The sequence below is a fragment of the Ascaphus truei genome, chromosome 19, assembly GCF_040206685.1.
Source record: "Ascaphus truei isolate aAscTru1 chromosome 19, aAscTru1.hap1, whole genome shotgun sequence".
Lineage (NCBI taxonomy): Eukaryota > Metazoa > Chordata > Amphibia > Anura > Ascaphidae > Ascaphus > Ascaphus truei.
In genome coordinates, this window is record NC_134501.1 from 23,307,408 (window position 1) to 23,327,397 (window position 19,990).

Sequence of the window (19,990 nt, forward strand, 5' to 3'; positions counted from 1 at the left end):
GACACGGGGCAGAGGGACACACACAGGAGACCGTGGGACAGAGACCGTGGGACATCATTTTTATGAGGTCGATCCCAATCATTTCTATGGCATTAACTCATCTTTTTAGAGGAGATTCTGCGTTTAAAAGGGGTCATCCACTGAAGTGTGAAGTGTATAGTGTGTGTGTGTGTGTATATGTATATGTATTATACACAAACATGCGTGCGCACACACACGGCAGTGAGCTCAAAACTCAGACCCACAATATAATTTAATATGTATGTATCTATCAGTTGGAGCGGCGTTGGGAAAGGGACCGAGTATATAACAATAAGAAGAGAAGCCCCAATGCACATCAGGAGGAGAGAGAGAGAGGAGGAGGGGGGGGGAAGAGGGGAGGGGGGGGAGAGGGGGGGGGAGAAGAGGGGGGGGAGAAGAGGGGGGGAGAGGGGGAGGGAGGAGGGGGGGGAAGAGGAGGGAGCGGACGGGAGAGGAGGGGCGGGACGGGAGAGATGGGGCGGGCGAGGAGGCGGGGGAAGAGGAGAGGGAAGTAGGGGGGAGAAGAGGAGAGGGAAGTAGGGGGGGGAGGAAGAGGAGAGGGAAGTAGGGGGGGGGAGGAAGAGGGAGGAAGAGGAGAGGGAAGAAGGGGGGGAGGAAGAGGAGAGGGAAGAAGGGGGGGGGAGGAAGAGGAGAGGGAAGAAGGGGGGGGAGGAAAGAGGAGAGGGAAGAAGGGGGGGAGGAAGAGGGAGAGGGAAGTAGGGGGGGGAAGAGGAGAGGGAAGTAGGGGGGGGAGGAAGAGGAGAGGGAAGTAGGGGGGGAGGAAGAGGAGAGGGAAGTAGGGGGGGAGAAGAGGAGAGGGAAGTAGGGGGGGAGAAGAGGAGAGGGAAGTAGGGGGGAGAAGAGGAGAGGGAAGTAGGGGGGGGAAGAGGAGAGGGAAGAGGGGGGGAGAAGAGGAGAGAGGGAAGTAGGGGGGAAAGAGGAGAGGGAAGTAGGGGGGGGGGAGAAGAGGAGAGGGAAGTAGGGGGGGGGGGAGAGGAGAGGGAAGTAGGGGGGGGGGGAAGAGGAGAGGGAAGTAGGGGGGGAGAAGAGGAGAGGGAAGTAGGGGGGGGAAGAGGAGAGGGAAGTAGGGGGGGGGAAGAGGAGAGGGAAGTAGGGGGGGAGGAAGAGGGAGAGGGGAAGTAGGGGGGGGAGGAAGAGGAGAGGGGAGTAGGGGGGGAGGAAGAGGAGAGGGAAGTAGGGGGGGGAAGAGGAGAGGGAAGTAGGGGGGGAAGAGGAGAGGGAAGTAGGGGGGGGGGAGAGGAGAGGGAAGTAGGGGGGGGAGAAGAGGAGAGGGAAGTAGGGTTGCGGGGGGGGAAGAGGCGAGGGAAGGGGGGGGAGAGAGGTAGAGGGGGTGGAGAGGTAGGAGAGACGTAGAGGGGGGGGAGAGGTAGGGGGGGGAGAGTAAGAGAGAAAAGGGGGAGAGAGTAGAGAGTGAGATAAGGGCATTAAGATTGTACTCTCCCCCCCCCCCGCAGGCAGCTCCTGAGAGACACAGGATGCATTAGGGAACGTTCCCCGACTCGCACTCTGCGTTCTCACCGCCTGCACTCCCGGAAGCTTCTACCTCCCTGCTGTGCTCTTTTCCCCCTTGTTTACTTTGAATTCCGCTGTGTGTTCCGTGTACACCTAATTATCGGAACAATACGTACATTGCGCAGACAGGAATAGCAGCGCTTAACCCCTCCTACGCCACACTACCGGCCCAGAAGGGCTTAAACTAGGGAAAATGTGTTTTTCTCCAAAAACCTCTAATTGCCTATAATATATAGTCTTGGTCATTTTCCTCCATGTACATTGGGGGGGAGATGGGGTGTGCGGGGGAGATGGGTGTGCGGGGGGAGATGGGTGTGCGGGGGAGATGGGTGTGCGGGGGAGATGGGTGTGCGGGGGAGATGGGTGTGCGGGGAAGCACGCTCCGGTAATGATCATACGTGTGACAATTAGCAAAGACATGTCAGGGGGTTTGGAAGTTCAGCTGGTTAATGAGTATTACAGAGTATTACATAGAGTATTACACACAGTATTACACAGAGTATTAGCTGTGACTATCACCTTGAAGATATATTACTTACTATTCAGTGCCGGGGCCGTCAGAGACTTTTAGCTCCGAGCCACTGGAACTCAAGTGGGTTAATTACAATCCTCACGTTACAGCACTGCATCCCCTCCCCCCCCCCCCCGTCACAGCACTGCATCCCCCCCCCCGGTCACAGCACTGCATCCCCCCCCGTCACAGTAACCTGTCTGTCCCCCCTTAACTGTGACAGTCTCTTCTCTCTCTCTCTCTGACACCCCCCCTCTCTGTCTCCCCCCCCCCGTCCCGATGTCCCCTCTGTCTCCCCACTGTCCCCTCTCTGTCTCCCCGTCCTCTCTGTCTTCCTTCCTTCTGTCTCCCCCATCCCCTCTCTGTATCCCCCCCTGTCCCCTCTCAGTCTCCTCCCTCTCTCACAGTCTCACCCCCTCACTGTGTGGTCACGTGTGTGTCACTGTGTCTCACTGCAGGAACCTTGTAATGTGCAGGTGACATGTTGAACCCCCGCGCCTCCCAGCCCCTCGGAGAGAACCCCGCTGTGGGATTCGTGCTGTGACCGATGTCCCTCCGCTTATCACAAACCGCCAGCGTTTGGTGGAGTTATTATCCGCTGATCACCTGTGGAGCCCTCAGTACACGAGCTCAATATATTACTTACTATTCAGTGCCGGGGCCGCCAGAGACTGGTAGCTCCGAGCCACTGGAACTCAAGTGGTTAATTACAATCCTCACGTTACAGCACTGCATCCCCCCCCCCCCGTCACAGTAACCTGTCTGCCCCCCCCTAATAATTGTGACAGTCTCCTCTTTCTGTACCTTCTCTCCCTTCTCGGGCCCTCCGCTGCGTGGCTCTTTGCACGTGAGCTCGGGCCCTCCGCTGCGTGGCTCTTTGCACGTGAGCTCGGGCCCTCCGCTGCGTGGCTCTTGGCACGTGAGCTCGGGCTCTCCGCTGCGTGGCTCTTGGCACGTGAACTCAGGCTCTCCGCTGCGTGGCTCTTGGCACGTGAGCTCGGGCTCTCCGCTGCGTGGCTCTTGGCACGTGAGCTCGGGCTCTCCGCTGCGTGGCTCTTGGCACGTGAGCTCGGGCCCTCCGCTGCGTGGCTCAGTAAATGAGCTGCCTGGCTCATACGCACCCTCTCCGAGTGGGGTGATGGACGGGGGGCACACACTTGCTTTGTCCGCGGCCCCTACACCCCGGATTACCTTCCCCCTGCCGCAGAGCAACGCACTGCAGGCCCCTCTGTCAGGGAATGGGTTTTATTCTAGGGAAAACTAGCTATTATTAACCCCTTTTCTCCCTCTGAGGCATGACACGGCACCCAACAGGTTAACCCAGCAGTTCCTTTTCTTTCTAGCGGGGTGAGAGGCGTCCCCCTGAAAAAAACGCCCCTATTTCCCAACATACTTACAGGTAAAGTTACTGGGCTTAGATCTCGCTGCCAAATCTGGGTCCAATAGGAAGCTGCAACATCATCGGGGGCGGCTTACCATTGGACGGCCATTTAAATCCCCTTTAAAACCAGGAAGTAACGTCACCGGTTAATATCTCGGGAACGGAGGGGAACGGAGCTGAAAGTGCGGTTCATCTCATCTCCAGTAATAAAAATGGAGGGTTAGTTAGGGGGGGTGGGCTGACCTGAATAAACCCTCTCGAGCCTGTAATTCCAAGGCAGCTCCTAAAGGGTTTCCAACATGGATACCCCTTTAAATACTCTCACCGCCGTTCTGTGCGCATATCCTGCCCCTCTCACCCCGGAGATGGCGTTACGCTCTGTGCCGCTCTAGCCCCTCTGGGCCGCCAACTTCATTCACCTCCATACTTTGACATTGGCTTTCCCTGGGTACAATTACAGTACAGATCTAAAATTAAAAGGATGGCACGGCTGTCCTTTGAATTGGTTGCCGCCTCGGCACTGCCGGGGAACCTTTGCAGCGTGTCTCTGTGCAAACAGGAACGTGAATTCATACTCACCGCCTCAATCTTATCGGGATGGGAAAGCAGCGCCGCCCCCATACCGCCCTGAAAGAAAAAACGATCCGGGAAAATGCGATTCGTGAGGAGGCTCAATAGTCCCTGCGTCTCCCTCCTCCCCCGCGCGCTCTGTACATCCTGCCACGCGCATCAATAAAACGCCGGATTCACTTCTACCGTCATTCTAACCATCCGGGGAAGGAAGGGGGGGGGGGGGGCGGCAAGGCGCAGAAATATTTGCACCGTTTTTAAAATGGCCGCCACCTGCAGGCGCCTCCCTTATCCTGTCCCCTCTCCTAAGTGGCTCCCTGTGAAGAGAAATCTCGGTGGCAAATGTTCATATTTCACAAGTAAAGCACAGGTCCTCATTAACCCCTCTGTTCCCGGAAAGAACCGGGAGTTTAACCCATTAACCGAATGGCTGCCCCCTAAGTGGGACTTGACATTTAACTAGGAAGCTTTGTCCCTGTGCCGGCAGCGCGAGTGTTTTAGCGCTGAGAGTTCCCAAGGCAACATGTATTCTCTCTGTGCTCCCGACATGAACGTGCAGCTTAATGATCCGCTGAGAGCGGCCCGGATATATACACATTTATATAGAACCCGCCTCGGCCGCTAGCATTTCTGTTTGTGTTTTCGCCGTTCTCTCGCTGGGTTACAAAAGAATTCTTTTGATTTACCATCAAATGCCCTTTAACAAAATAAATATGTTCAATTCTTGTCTGTAAGAAGAAAGAGACAGAGACAGGGGGGGGGGAGAGAGAGAGACGGGGGGAGAGAGAGGGGGGGGGAAGAGAGAGGGGGGGGCAAGAGAGAGACGGGGGCAGAGAGAGGGGGGGGAGAGAGAAGGGGGGGAGAGAGAAGGGGGGGAGAGGGAGAGAGACGGGAGGATAGAGAGAGAGAGATAGACAGGGGGGACAGAGACACACGGGGACAGAGAGTGAGAGAGACAGGGGGAGAGAGAGAGAGACATGGGTGGGAAGTGAGAGACAGGGGAGAGAGAAAGCGAGAAAGAAAGAGAGAGACAGACGCGGGGAGAGACAGGGGACAGGGGGAGAGAGACAGGGGGAGAGAGAGACATGGGTGGGGAGTGAGAGACAGGGGAGAGAGAGAGAGAGAAAGAGAGAGACGCGGGGAGAGACAGGGGACAGGGGGAGAGAGAGAGAGACATGGGTGGGGAGTGAGAGATAGGGGAGAGAGAAAGAGAGAGAGACGCGGGGAGAGACAGGGGACAGGGGGCGAGAGAGAGACATGGGTGGGGAGTGAGAGACAGGGGAGAGAGAGAGAGAGAGAGACGCGGGGAGAGACAGGGGACGGGGGAGAGAGAGAGAGACAGGGGAGAGAGAAAGACAGGGGAAAGAAAGAAAGAGACGGAGGTGTATGAGGCTGGTACTTTGCGGTTTGCTTGTTCCTCGCGACGCTGAGAACTTGCTGCGTATCCAACTCCATCTCTATGAGAACTGCCTCTATTCCAAGAATACTACAGTACTAATACTCAACACCATCAACAGCTCTCCACTCCAGACCCAGCCGGCTAGGCCAGGGGAGGCCAACTCCAGTCCTCAAGACGCCCCCAATGGGTCATGTTTTAAGGATATCCCAGCTTCAGCACGGGTGGCTCAATCAGTCGAAAACTGAGCCACTGATTGAGCCACTTGTGCTGAAGCTGGGACTCACTGCGCCACCTGTGCTGAAGCTGGGATATCCTCAAAACCTGAACAGTTGGGGGTCTTGAGGACTGCACCCTTGTGTTAGAGGGGGGGTGGTGACAGATTTTATCTCACACTGCGTATTACCACGCTATCCTGGCCACTGCATCTCTTTCACTCGTGGCACTTTATTGCAGTAGTTTTTTTTTACGAGCTTACACTATGAGACGCGCTTCTCATCTTTGTGTTTTCCATTACATTCGGGTGTGGTTTGTCCAGCGAGACCCTGCCCACGTCTCCGTGGCACTTGGAAACTCTCCAAATCACGTCTTTTCCCACCAGGACACGATTCACCTTTCTTCAGTACACTTTTGTAGCAAATGACACATTCTAAGGCTGCGTCCATGGTCGGCGAGACCGTGCGGAGGTGCGCGCGTGCGTGCGGCGCCATCACAATGCCTTAAGGCAATGATCGCGCCCATAGACCGCGTGTACGCCAGCGCGAGGAAATCAAATACATTTGATTCCACGGCACGATGGCCAGGTCACGTGAGCGAGTCGAACAATGAGGGCGAACCAGCTCCGTGACATCACGGCCACGCCCCCCAATCACGTCCAGCCTGGCCACAAAAGGCTCCCGCTAAAACGCGGGTGACGTCACGTGCACGGACGCGAGCGCGCGGTCACCATGGGCCCGGCCTAACAGCTGTGTCTGCATCTGAACAAGATTTACACCAGAATAAATGTATATATGAAACAAAAGACTACGTGAATAAAACGGAAGAAAAATATAAAATATGAAATAAACACGATTCTTTGACTTATTATACAAAACGGCCATTAACGCGTCTCGCAGAACGAAAGCTTTTGCTGCCTGCGTGCGATTCACTACTATCCTACCACTCACTATTTAATGAAACGCTTAATTGGCCGCGTAGAATTCAAAAACGTGAAATAAAACCGCAGTTTATCGCTAGAACGCCGTTTCGTGGCAGATGTGGAGATTTCCCCCCCCCCCCATGTCCGTTTTAAAGTGATTACTCCTTTAATTGAATATTAATTTGCAAGAAAATTGCAGACGCAGTTACCAGAACACCCTCCTTCCTGTCTCTGTACGTTCTCCCCGCTTACCACTTAGAGTGTAAGCTCTGCAGGGCAGGGCCTCTTTGTCCTAATGTTAGTTTTATGTCTGAAGCGCTGATTCCCACTATGTGTTATATTACTATGTCCCGTGTATCACTGCGGGGACACGCTATGTACATGGATGACGCTATATAAATAAAGGCATGCACACATACAAGATGGTTAGACACACAGGTGGTTACGTTATGCTTACCTTGGTGGAGTAATCTTTAGGGCAGCCCATATTAATGTCAATACCAGCGACGTCATCTTCACTGCGGGAAAAGCGGATTCGTTGGTTATTTAGAACAGATTTATTGTCATGGCTTCCTCCCTGTATTGTGCAGGAACCGCAGGGGGAGTAATGTCCCCGTCATTTCATTAATTGACAATGACTGGCTGGAAAAGATTAAATTCCACGAGGGATTATTCATTAAACCTTTGGGGGTTCCCAAGACATAGTGACCCCCTCATGGGGCAGCAGCAGTCCGGGGGTCCGTCAGAGACTCCCCACTGGGGGTCCGTCATAGACTCCCCACGGGGGGTCCGTGAGGCGTCATCAAGGGGTTCGCCAAAAAATATATCAGTGCTGGCGACTCCCAGGCAGTAGAGCAGGGCCTGAGCCCGTGTGGGGACTGCGCACTTAAGACCCTAAACTGCACCTCAGTGTGTAGGGGGGGGGTACAGCTGTCACAGCGCAAATGTCAAGGCGCCAACGTCACCACCCGTCACAGCGCCAACGTCACCACCCGTCACAGCGCCAACGTCACCACCCGTTACAGCGCCAACGTCACCGCGCCAACGTCCCAGCGTCAACGTCACCGCCCGTCACAGCGCCAGCGTCACTGCCCGTCACAGCGCCAAGGTCCCTGCCCCAACGTCCCCGCCCGTCACAGCGCTAACGTCCCCACCTGTCACAGCGCCAAGGTCCCTGCGCCAACATCACTAACCGATTGCCAACGTCACCGCACCCGTCACAGTGCCAACGTCACCGCCCGTCACAGCGCCAACGTCCCCGCCCGTCACAGCGCCAACGTCCCCGCCCGTCACAGCGCCAACATCACCGCCCGTCCCACTGTCACCGCCCATCCCAGCGCCCAGGTCCCCGCCTGTCCGTGCCAACGTCACCGCGCCAACATCCCTGCCCGTCACAGTGCCAACGTCACCGCCCGTCAACCGCCCGTCACAGGGCCAACGTCCCCGCCCGTCACAGCTCCAACGTCACGGCCCGTCACAGCGCCAACGTCACCGCCCGTCACAGCTCCGTCACCTCCCGTCACAGAGCCAACGTCACCTCCCGTCACAGCGCCAACGTCACCTCCCGTCACAGCTCCAACGTCACCTCCCGTCACAGAGCCAACGTCACCTCCCGTCACAGCGCCAACGTCACCTCCCGTCACAGCGCCAACGTCACCTCCCGTCACAGCGCCAACGTCACCTCCCGTCACAGCGCCAACATCACCTCCCGTCACAGCGCCAACGTCACCGCCCATCCCAGCGCCAACGTCACCGCCCATCCCAGCGCCAACGTCACCGCCCATCCCAGCGCCAAGGTCCCCGCCCATCCCAGCGCCAACGTCACCGCCCATCCCAGCGCCAAGGTCCCTGCCCATCCCAGCGCCAACGTCACCGCCCATCCCAGCGCCAACGTCACCGCCCATCCCAGCGCCAACGTCACCGCCCATCCCTGCACCAAGGTCCCAGCACCAATGTCCCCGCCCGTCACAGCGCCAATGTCCCCGCCCGTCACAGCGCCAATGTCACAGCGCACTTACATCAGTTTAGCCACGGTCAAGGCTCTTCCTGCATCTGCCGTCCCCTGTATAAAGACACAAGGACCACGTGTACGTGTCATCAGATGAACAGTAGCACGCTATATCTTTCCACGTGTATGTCTGCACGTGGAGCCCTCACCACGAGACACACAAACACAGTGGGAACGTGGAGTCCTCGCCACGAGAGACACAAACACGTGGAGCACTCGCCACGAAAGACATGCACAGAGAGGCAAGTAGAGCCCTCGCCACGAGAGACACAAACACAGCGGGGCACGTGGAGCCCTTCCCACGAGAGACATGCACGTGGAGCCCTCACCATCTGGAAGACAACATGACTTTTCTCCCTCTCACAAGTCTGGAAAACGACCCTCTCGTTTGGGGCCACGAAGTCCACTGTTTGGAGAACATCTGCGGGGAGGAAGGGAGAGAAAGAAAAAAAAAAAGAAAAGAGAGGGGAGAAGAGAGATGGGGGGTGGGAGGGGGGATAGGGAAAGAGAGGGGGGGATAGGGAAAGAGAGAGAGGGGGGAGAAGAAGAGAGAGGGGGGAGAAGGAGGGGGGAGAAGAGAGAGGGGGGAGGAAGGAGAGAGGGGGAGGAAGAAGAGAGGGGGAGGAAGAAGAGAGGGGGAGGAAGAGAGAGGGGGGGCGAGAAGGGAGAGGGGGGGAAGAGAGAGGGGGGGAAGAAGAGAGAGGGGGGAGGAAGAAGAGAGGGGGGAGGAAGAGGATTCAGCAGTGTCTCAAGATTTTCTTTGTGTTTTTTATTTTAATTTTTCCTGTTTTTTGTTCACACATTTATATTAGTGCACTACTTATTCATATTACCGGTATATAAACAAATTAGATAGATATAAACACACACACACACACACACACACTGACTCAGATACACACATACACACACACTGACTCAGATATACACACACACACACACACACACACACACAATACCCTTGCTCCATGAAGAGTGGGGGTGACCGGGTTAAAATAAAAAAAACTTTTATCCACTTACCATTAACAACGCGCTTACACTGCATCATCTTTATATCCACCAGCTCCTGGGAGGAGGCAACAGAACAAGAGCGTTACACAAGCGCTGTCAGTGTACGCAGCGCTGTACGAGAGCGTTACACACGCGCTGTCAGTGTACGCAGCGCTGTACGAGAGCGTTACACAAGCGCTGTCAGTGTACGCAGCGCTGCACGAGAGCGTTACACACGCGCTGTCAGTGTACGCAGCGCTGTACGAGAGCGTTACACAAGCGCTGTCAGTGTACGCAGCGCTGTACGAGAGCGTTACACAAGCGCTGTCAGTGTACGCAGCGCTGTACGAGAGCGTTACACAAGCGCTGTCAGTGTACGCACGCAGCGCTGTACGAGAGCGTTACACAAGCGCTGTCAGTGTACGCAGCGCTGTACGAGAGCGTTACACAAGCGCTGTCAGTGTACGCAGCGCTGTACGAGAGCAGTACACAAGCGCTGTCAGTGTACACAGCGCTGTACGAGAGCGTTACACAAGCGCTGTCAGTGTACGCAGCGCTGTACGAGAGCGTTACACAAGCGCTATCAGTGTACGCAGCGCTGTACGAGAGCGTTACACAAGCGCTGTCAGTGTACGCAGCGCTGTACGAGAGCGTTACACAAGCGCTGTCAGTGTACGCAGCGCTGTACGAGAGCGTTACACAAGCGCTGTCAGTGTACGCAGCGCTGTACGAGAGCGTTACACAAGCGCTAGCAGTGTACGCAGCGCTGTACGAGAGCGCTACACAAGCGCTAGCAGTGTACACACCGCTGTACGAGAGCGTTACACAAGCGCTAGCAGTGTACACACCGCTGTACGAGAGCGTTACACAAAAACTAGTAGTGCACGCAGCGCTGTACGAGAGCGTTACACAAGCGCTGTCAGTTTACGCAGCGCTGTACGAGAGCGTTACACAAGCGCTGTCAGTGTACGCAGCGCTGTACGAGAGCGTTACATAAGCGCTGTCAGTGTACGCAGCGCTGTACGAGAGCGCTACACAAGCGCTATCAGTGTATGCAGCGCTGTACGAGAGCGCTACACAAGCACTGTCAGTGTACGCAGGGCTGTACGAGAGGGTTACACAAGCGCTAGCAGTGTACGCAGCGCTGTGAGAGTGTTACACAAGCGCTAGCAGTGTACGCAGCGCTGTACGAGAGTGTTACACAAGCGCCATCAGTGTACGCAGCGCTGTACGAGAGTGTTACACAAGCGCTAGCAGTGTACGAGAGTGTTACACAACCGCTATCAGTGTACACAGCGCTGTACGAGAGCGTTACACAAGCGCTAGTAGTGTACGCAGCGCTGTACGAGAGTGTTACACAAGCGCTAGTAGTGTACACAGCACTGTACGAGAGCGTTACACAAGCGCTGTCAGTGTACAAGAGCGTTACACAAGCACTAGCAGTGTACGAGAGCGTTACACAAGCGCTAGCAGTGTACGCAGAGCTGTACGAGAGTGTTACACAAGCGCTGTCAGTGTACGCAGCGCTGTACGAGAGCGTTACACAAGCGCTGTCAGTGTACGCAGCGCTGTACGAGAGTGTTACACAAGCGCTATCAGTGTACGCAGCGCTGTACGAGTGTTACACAAGCACTATCAGTGTACGCAGCGCTGTACGAGAGCGTTACACAAGCGCTATCAGTGTACGCAGCGCTGTACGAGAGCGTTACACAAGCGCTGTCAGTGTACGCAGCGCTGAACGAGAGCGTTACACAAGCGCTATCAGTGTACGCAGCGCTGTACGAGAGCGTAACACAAGCACTAGTAGTGTACGCAGGGCTGTACGAGAGGGTTACACAAGCGCTAGCAGTGTACGCAGCGCTGTGAGAGTGTTACACAAGCGCTAGCAGTGTACGCAGCGCTGTACGAGTGTTACACAAGCGCCATCAGTGTACGCAGCGCTGTACGAGAGTGTTACACAAGCGCTAGCAGTGTACGAGAGTGTTACACAACCGCTATCAGTGTACACAGCGCTGTACGAGAGCGTTACACAAGCGCTAGTAGTGTACGCAGCGCTGTACGAGAGTGTTACACAAGCGCTAGTAGTGTACACAGCACTGTACGAGAGCGTTACACAAGCGCTGTCAGTGTACAAGAGCGTTACACAAGCACTAGCAGTGTACGAGAGCGTTACACAAGCGCTAGCAGTGTACGCAGAGCTGTACGAGAGTGTTACACAAGCGCTGTCAGTGTACGCAGCGCTGTACGAGAGCGTTACACAAGCGCTGTCAGTGTACGCAGCGCTGTACGAGAGCGTTACACAAGCGCTGTCAGTGTACGCAGCGCTGTACGAGAGCGTTACACAAGCGCTAGCAGTGTACGCAGCGCTGTACGAGAGCGTTACACAAGCGCTAGCAGTGTACACACCGCTGTACGAGAGCGTTACACAAAAACTAGTAGTGCACGCAGCGCTGTACGAGAGCGTTACACAAGCGCTGTCAGTTTACGCAGCGCTGTACGAGAGCGTTACACAAGCGCTGTCAGTGTACGCAGCGCTGTACGAGAGCGTTACATAAGCGCTGTCAGTGTACGCAGCGCTGTACGAGAGCGCTACACAAGCGCTATCAGTGTATGCAGCGCTGTACGAGAGCGCTACACAAGCACTGTCAGTGTACGCAGCGCTGTACGAGAGCGTAACACAAGCACTAGTAGTGTACGCAGGGCTGTACGAGAGGGTTACACAAGCACTAGCAGTGTACGCAGCGCTGTGAGAGTGTTACACAAGCGCTAGCAGTGTACGCAGCGCTGTACGAGAGTGTTACACAAGCGCCATCAGTGTACGCAGCGCTGTACGAGAGTGTTACACAAGCGCTAGCAGTGTACGAGAGTGTTACACAACCGCTATCAGTGTACACAGCGCTGTACGAGAGCGTTACACAAGCACTAGTAGTGTACGCAGCGCTGTACGAGAGTGTTACACAAGCGCTGTCAGTGTACGAGAGCGTTACACAAGCGCTAGCAGTGTACGCAGAGCTGTACGAGAGTGTTACACAAGCGCTGTCAGTGTACGCAGCGCTGTACGAGAGCGTTACACAAGCGCTGTCAGTTTACGCAGCGCTGTACGAGAGCGTTACACAAGCGCTGTCAGTGTACGCAGCGCTGTACGAGAGTGTTACACAAGCGCTATCAGTGTACGCAGCGCTGTACGAGTGTTACACAAGCACTATCAGTGTACGCAGCGCTGTACGAGAGCGTTACACAAGCGCTATCAGTGTACGCAGCGCTGTACGAGAGCGTTACACAAGCGCTGTCAGTGTACGCAGCGCTGAACGAGAGCGTTACACAAGCGCTATCAGTGTACGCAGCGCTGTACGAGAGCGTAACACAAGCACTAGTAGTGTACGCAGGGCTGTACGAGAGGGTTACACAAGCGCTAGCAGTGTACGCAGCGCTGTGAGAGTGTTACACAAGCGCTAGCAGTGTACGCAGCGCTGTACGAGAGTGTTACACAAGCGCCATCAGTGTACGCAGCGCTGTACGAGAGTGTTACACAAGCGCTAGCAGTGTACGAGAGTGTTACACAACCGCTATCAGTGTACACAGCGCTGTACGAGAGCGTTACACAAGCGCTAGTAGTGTACGCAGCGCTGTACGAGAGTGTTACACAAGCGCTAGTAGTGTACACAGCACTGTACGAGAGCGTTACACAAGCGCTGTCAGTGTACAAGAGCGTTACACAAGCACTAGCAGTGTACGAGAGCGTTACACAAGCGCTAGCAGTGTACGCAGAGCTGTACGAGAGTGTTACACAAGCGCTGTCAGTGTACGCAGCGCTGTACGAGAGCGTTACACAAGCGCTGTCAGTTTACGCAGCGCTGTACGAGAGCGTTACACAAGCGCTGTCAGTGTACGCAGCGCTGTACGAGAGTGTTACACAAGCGCTATCAGTGTACGCAGCGCTGTACACTGAGTGTTACACAAGCACTATCAGTGTACGCAGCGCTGTACGAGAGCGTTACACAAGCGCTATCAGTGTACGCAGCGCTGTACGAGAGCGTTACACAAGCGCTGTCAGTGTACGCAGCGCTGAACGAGAGCGTTACACAAGCGCTATCAGTGTACGCAGCGCTGTACGAGAGCGTAACACAAGCACTAGTAGTGTACGCAGGGCTGTACGAGAGTGTTACACAAGCGCTAGCAGTGTACGCAGCGCTCTACGAGAGTGTTACACAAGCGCCATCAGTGTACGCAGCGCTGTACGAGAGTGTTACACAAGCGCTAGCAGTGTACGAGAGTGTTACACAACCGCTATCAGTGTACACAGCGCTGTACGAGAGCGTTACACAAGCGCTAGTAGTGTACGCAGCGCTGTACGAGAGTGTTACACAAGCGCTAGTAGTGTACACAGCACTGTACGAGAGCGTTACACAAGCGCTGTCAGTGTACAAGAGCGTTACACAAGCACTAGCAGTGTACGAGAGCGTTACACAAGCGCTAGCAGTGTACGCAGAGCTGTACGAGAGCGTTACACAAGCGCTGTCAGTTTACGCAGCGCTGTACGAGAGCGTTACACAAGCGCTGTCAGTGTACGCAGCGCTGTACGAGAGTGTTACACAAGCGCTATCAGTGTACGCAGCGCTGTACGAGTGTTACACAAGCACTATCAGTGTACGCAGCGCTGTACGAGAGCGTTACACAAGCGCTATCAGTGTACGCAGCGCTGTACGAGAGCGTTACACAAGCGCTGTCAGTGTACGCAGCGCTGAACGAGAGCGTTACACAAGCGCTATCAGTGTACGCAGCGCTGTACGAGAGCGTTACACAAGCGCTATCAGTGTACGCAGCGCTGTACGAGAGTGTTACACAAGCGCTATCAGTGTACGCAGCGCTGTACGAGTGTTACACAAGCACTATCAGTGTACGCAGCGCTGTACGAGAGCGTTACACAAGCGCTATCAGTGTACGCAGCGCTGTACGAGAGCGTTACACAAGCGCTGTCAGTGTACGCAGCGCTGAACGAGAGCGTTACACAAGCGCTATCAGTGTACGCAGCGCTGTACGAGAGTGTTACACAAGCGCTATCAGTGTACGCAGCGCTGTACGAGTGTTACACAAGCGCTATCAGTGTACACAGCACTGTACGAGAGCGTTACACAAGTGCCGTCAGTGTACACAGCGCTGTACGAGTGTTACACAAGCGCTGTCAGTGTACACAGCTCTGTACGCACACACTAATTATCTCATCACATGAATAATAATTATATAGGAATAAATTCTTCAGCTACATATATATCCCTTCCCCCCCACTCCACCTCCATGACCCCCCGCTATTTCCCCGTTCCTATCTATTCGGTCAAGTTCATTACCTCTTGCTGGTCCCTCTGCTCCCTATTTTTTTGTGTTAATATACGCCGCCTTTGATTACCTTTATTGAAAACGAATTACCTAAAGCTGCCGATCGATTGGTTCTCCAGAGATCGATCGGCAAACATCCTGCTTCCCAGGGCTCACTAAATGGCTGCCTTTTCAATCCATTCTTCAATCAGTGTAACTCAGCAGCTACAATGTATTCTTTATAGTACTAAGGTAACATTATCTATTGTTACAGTTTGCAGCTCAAACTGCTGGGAACATTGGCAACAAATGATCACAAACAGGAAAGTGTTGCAAAGATCGTGCACTGCTGGGGAGGTGGGATAAAGCCTGGTATAGAAATCACAGGATGCTCAGTGTATTAAAACTCATTACAAATGGCATTAAGAGTTGAATAAAAAATAAAAATGCAGTAAGTATTATCTAACACTACAGGACTGATTTATTTACACACGTGGGATATTGCTGGGATTACCGCTTTAACATCCTCCCCCCTAGCAAGATTGTCAATCGCCCTCAATATTGCAAGTTTCCTCTTCAGATCAGCATGCTCCCCACCGGGGTGTGCGTGCTCCCCACCGGGGTGTGCGTGCTCCCCACCGGGGTGTGCGTGCTCCCCACCGGGGTGTGCGTGCTCCCCACCGGGGTGTGCGTGCTCCCCACCGGGGTGTGCGTGCTCCCCACCGCGGTGTGCGTGCTCCCCACCGCGGTGTGCGTGCTCCCCACCGCGGTATGCATGGTCCCCACCGCGGTATGCGTGCTCCCCACCGCGGTATGCGTGCTCCCCACCGGGGTATGCTTGCTCCCCACCGGGGTATGCGTGCTCCCCACCGGGGTATGCGTGCTCCCCACCGGGGTGTGCGTGCTCCCCACCGCGGTGTGCGTGCTCCCCACCGCGGTGTGCGTGCTCCCCACCGGGGTGTGCATGCTCCCCACCGCGGTGTGCATGCTCCCCACCGGGGTATGCATGCTCCCCACCGGGGTGTGCATGCTCCCCACCGCGGTATGCATGCTCCCCACCGGGGTATGCATGCTCCCCACCGGGGTATGCATGCTCCCCACCGGGGTATGCATGCTCCCCACCGGGGTATGCATGCTCCCCACCGCGGTATGCATGCTCCCCACCGCGGTATGCATGCTCCCCACCGCGGTATGCATGCTCCCCACCGCGGTATGCTCCCCACCGGGGTATGCATGCTCCCCACCGGGGTATGCATGCTCCCCACCGCGGTATGCTCCCCACCGGGGTATGCATGCTCCCCACCGGGGTATGCATGCTCCCCACCGCGGTGTGTGCCCCGGAAGAGCTGCTCCAAGTGCACATACATGTGGCAACGTGACTTCAGTGGCACGCTCAGCCCTGCTCGTTGTCGCACTATGGAGTATCAAGTGCCAGCAATTTCCTGTGCTTCTGCATACCTCGTTTAACCCCTTCCTTGTTCTAACTGCACTTGAATGGAACGGGAGTACAGTCACACAGCTCAGTCCTGTGTGAAAACGCGTCGGTATCCGCAGGGCCGCTCGGCGGATAGAGGATGGATGTCGGTTGAGCCTCTCTTTACATTTTCTGTTTGTCTTGTTGATTAAATGCCCCGGCGGGCTTTGCAATATTAAGTAATCGACACAGATATTGTTACCAGAGAGGTCACAGCAGTCCCTTTAATACGCAATCATGGTAAAAACAGGAGGGAATAAAGTAATGGATATGAATATCCCCAGGAATGGCTGAATCAACCAGCTGCTCCATATACCAATAAGTGATATGGAGCACAACGTACTAGCAATATACAAAAAAAAAAAAAAAACTTTTAATAGTCTATAGAAAAAACACCGGAATAATCGTGAACATTGTATGCACTAGTGGAGAAATAAAATTGGAATAAAATCCACAAAGCAGAAAACTTGTGTGTGTGTGTGTGTGTGTGTGTGTGTGTGTGTGTGTGTGTGTGTGTGTGTGTGTGTATTTGTGTGTATGTAAATATAAATAAATAAAGAGCCCACAGTGTATACAGTGCTTTACAAAAAGTGTGTGGAGTGGGCGTGTATATAAGTGGTGTGGAAATGTGAGAGGGTGTTGCATTACTATTAGTGTGTGTAGATACTATGTGGTCCCTATTGGTATATAGGGATGGAATTACATAGAGTATTTGTATGTGTAGGAGACAGCTGTGAGTGCATACATATAGTGCAGTATGTATAGACATGGCCTTTAGCACTCATGGGAAGAGAGTTCTCTCGAGTCAGTAGTGACTCATAAAATTTTGGTCTCTGTTTAGGACACCGCTAAGTGTCCCGAACAGTTGCATAAATTTGTATTCATGCAACCGTCTCTCTTTCGGTGTTCTGAGATTACTTTTGAGTATGGCAACCCTCAGATCGTTCATCTTATGACCAGAGTCAGAGAATGTTCGCCGACAGGACTGTCTATTGTTCTGCGTGTGATGCTCTGGCGATGCTGATTTATTCTCTTGTTTAGCCCCTGTCCCGACTCATTTATGTAGTAGCAGCCGCCTGGGCATTTCATGCACATGATGAGGTACACGACATTGCTGGAGAAACATGTGAACCTTCCTTTGATTTTGTACACAGATTCCTGTGTAGTATTTGTATTGTGCTCGCTGTGTGGAGTATTGCGCAGGTTTTGCATCTTGCGTCCTGGCATGGTCTTGTCCCACATTCAGTTGTACTGTTGAATACTTTACTCCTCACCATCTTATTCTTGAGATTGTGAGGTTCTGTATAATAATAAGGGTGTTACAGGGAAGACCTGTTGCAGTCTTGTATCTTCCTGGAGAATGGGTTGTAGTTCCCTGGCGAACCTGCGTAGGGCTTCTGGGTGTGGGTTATATGTGACCACCAAAGGTACCCTGTCGCTTGTCTCTTTCTGTCTGTATTCAATGAGATCACTTCTTGGTATTCTGGTGGCTTTGTGGATTTGCTGGTTTACAATTCTGTGGTTATATCCACGGTTTATGAAATCCAATCGCCTCTGTATGCTGTGTCGGAGCATATCCGGTTGTATCGTATGGCTTGACTGTAGATGGTTGCATGCTTAGTGTGTGTGGGGTGGAAACTGTTGTTCCTCAAACAGCTGGCTCTGTCTGTAGGTTTGCATAGTTACATAGTTACATAGTAGATGAGGTTGAAAAAAGACGTACGTCCATCAAGTTCAACCTGTGCTAAATTTAGACAACATATACTTTAACCTTTATCTATACTTACTTATTGATCCAGAGGAAGGCAAACAAAGCCCCCCAGAGTCATATAATCCAATGATGTCTCATAAGGGGAAAAATTAATTCCTTCCGACTCCAAGAATTGGCAATCGGATTAATCCCTGGATCAACATATTTCCCATATATACTTATTTGGTATATCCCTGTATACCATTCTTATCTAAAAATATGTCCAACTTTTTTTGAACAAATCTATTGTATCTGCCATCACAGTCTCCATGGGTAACTCATTTTAACTGCCCTTACTGTAAAGAACCCTTTCCTTTGTTGCTGGTGAAATCTCCTTTCCTCCAGCCTTAAGGGATGGCCCCGAGTCCTTTGTACTGCCCGTGGGATGAATAGTTCTTTTGAAAGCTCCTTGTATTGTCCCCGAATATATTTGTATATAGTTATATCCCCTCTTAGACGCCTCTTTTCTAATGTAAATAAATCTAATTTAGCTAGCCTCTCCTCATAAGCTAGATTGCCCATCCCCTGTATTAATTTGGTGGCTCTTCTCTGCGGTATACAGAAGTCTGTAGTTGGTTGTTCTTTATAGTAATGGTGGTGTCTAGGAAATATACTTTGTCCGGGGAATGGGTGAGTTTGAGGTTGATGGTCAGGTGCAACGTATTAAAGTTCTCATGGAAATGTAGGAGGTCCTGTTCACAAGAGGTCCAAATCAGGAGGATGTCATCGATGTCCAAAGGTATGTAAGGGGTTTCAAGTGACAGGTGGAAAGAAAGTCACTTTCCAGTTTTGCGCAGAACAGATTGGCATACCGTGGCGCCATCTGAGTGCCCATAGCGGTCCCGGTTGCCTGGAGGTATGTGTCATTTCCAAATGTGAAGTAGTTATGGGTCAGAATAAATTCAATGCATTTAGTCACTGTCTCTGTGAGCGGCTCTTGCAGTCCCAGAAAGTATGGGGCTGACATCCCATCTTTGTGGGGGATGTTTGTGTAAAGTGACTCTACATCCATGGTTGCTAGAACTGTTCCTGTTGGGAGGGGGCCAATGGCATTAAGTTTGTTTAGCAGGTCGGTGGTGTCCTGAATATAGCTGCGTGTGTTTTTAGAATGCCTTCCACCCAGCCAGAAATATTCTCAGTCAGTGTGCCAGATCCAGAGATAATAGGGCATAGGGCGCCCAGGGTTACCCTCTTTGTGAATTTTAGGGAGCATGTAGAATGTGCCAGGTTTTGGGTTAGCTGGTATCCAGTCCAGAATTTGTTCTCTTGTGTGGATTGTTTTAATGTTCCTGTTGAGTTCTCTCATGTATTGTTTTGTTGGATCCTCCTGCAGTTTGGTGTAATACTTTGCATCAGAGAGTTGTCTGTGAGCTTCCCGCAGGTAGTCTGTGGTGTTCATTATGACCACTGCTCCTCCCTTGTCCGCAGGTTTGATCGTTATGTATCTCTTCCATATCACTTATTGGTATATGGAGCAGCTAGTTGATGCAGCCATTCCTGGGGATATTCATATCCATTACTTTATTCCCTCCAATTTTGACCGCGAGTGCGTATTAAAGGGACTGCGGTGACCTCTCTGGTCACAATATCTGTGTCGCTTCATTGTATTTTCCCCTATGCATCGGGTCGTTTTACTAATTGTAGGTATTTTGGCATGAGCGGTGTAACTCCAAGTAATAGCATTTAATCAAGTAGACAACATATCTGTTCTCCCAGTTGATGAAGGATGGTATTTGTCTCTGGGTGCCATCATGTGGATGGTTTTCCTGTGATGAGGAACTGGCAGTGAACGAGCCGTGCCACTTGTATACCCCCAAGGGGCGCGCTAACCAAGGAGCGTGGGTGGAGTATCTATTAGTGGGGTCTGTTGGTACCAAAAGAACTTTAAGACTTCCGCCCCGTTAG

General features: G+C 53.1%; 1 protein-coding gene across 4 annotated transcripts in view; it reads right to left on the reverse strand.

Moving 5' to 3' along the window:
* The window catches only part of DUS2 (dihydrouridine synthase 2), a 41,980-nt gene that overhangs the window by 15,672 nt on the left and 6,318 nt on the right, over nucleotides 1–19,990 (reverse strand). For all 4 annotated transcript variants that reach the window (XM_075576954.1, XM_075576952.1, XM_075576953.1 and 1 more), the window contains exons 3-7: nucleotides 9,579–9,624; nucleotides 8,888–8,979; nucleotides 8,569–8,612; nucleotides 7,008–7,068; nucleotides 4,026–4,073 (exon numbers count right to left, since the gene is read on the reverse strand). In XM_075576954.1, coding sequence (XP_075433069.1) covers nucleotides 4,026–4,073; nucleotides 7,008–7,068; nucleotides 8,569–8,612; nucleotides 8,888–8,979; nucleotides 9,579–9,624 — 291 coding nt within the window. The remainder of the gene's footprint in view (nucleotides 1–4,025; nucleotides 4,074–7,007; nucleotides 7,069–8,568; nucleotides 8,613–8,887; nucleotides 8,980–9,578; nucleotides 9,625–19,990) is intronic.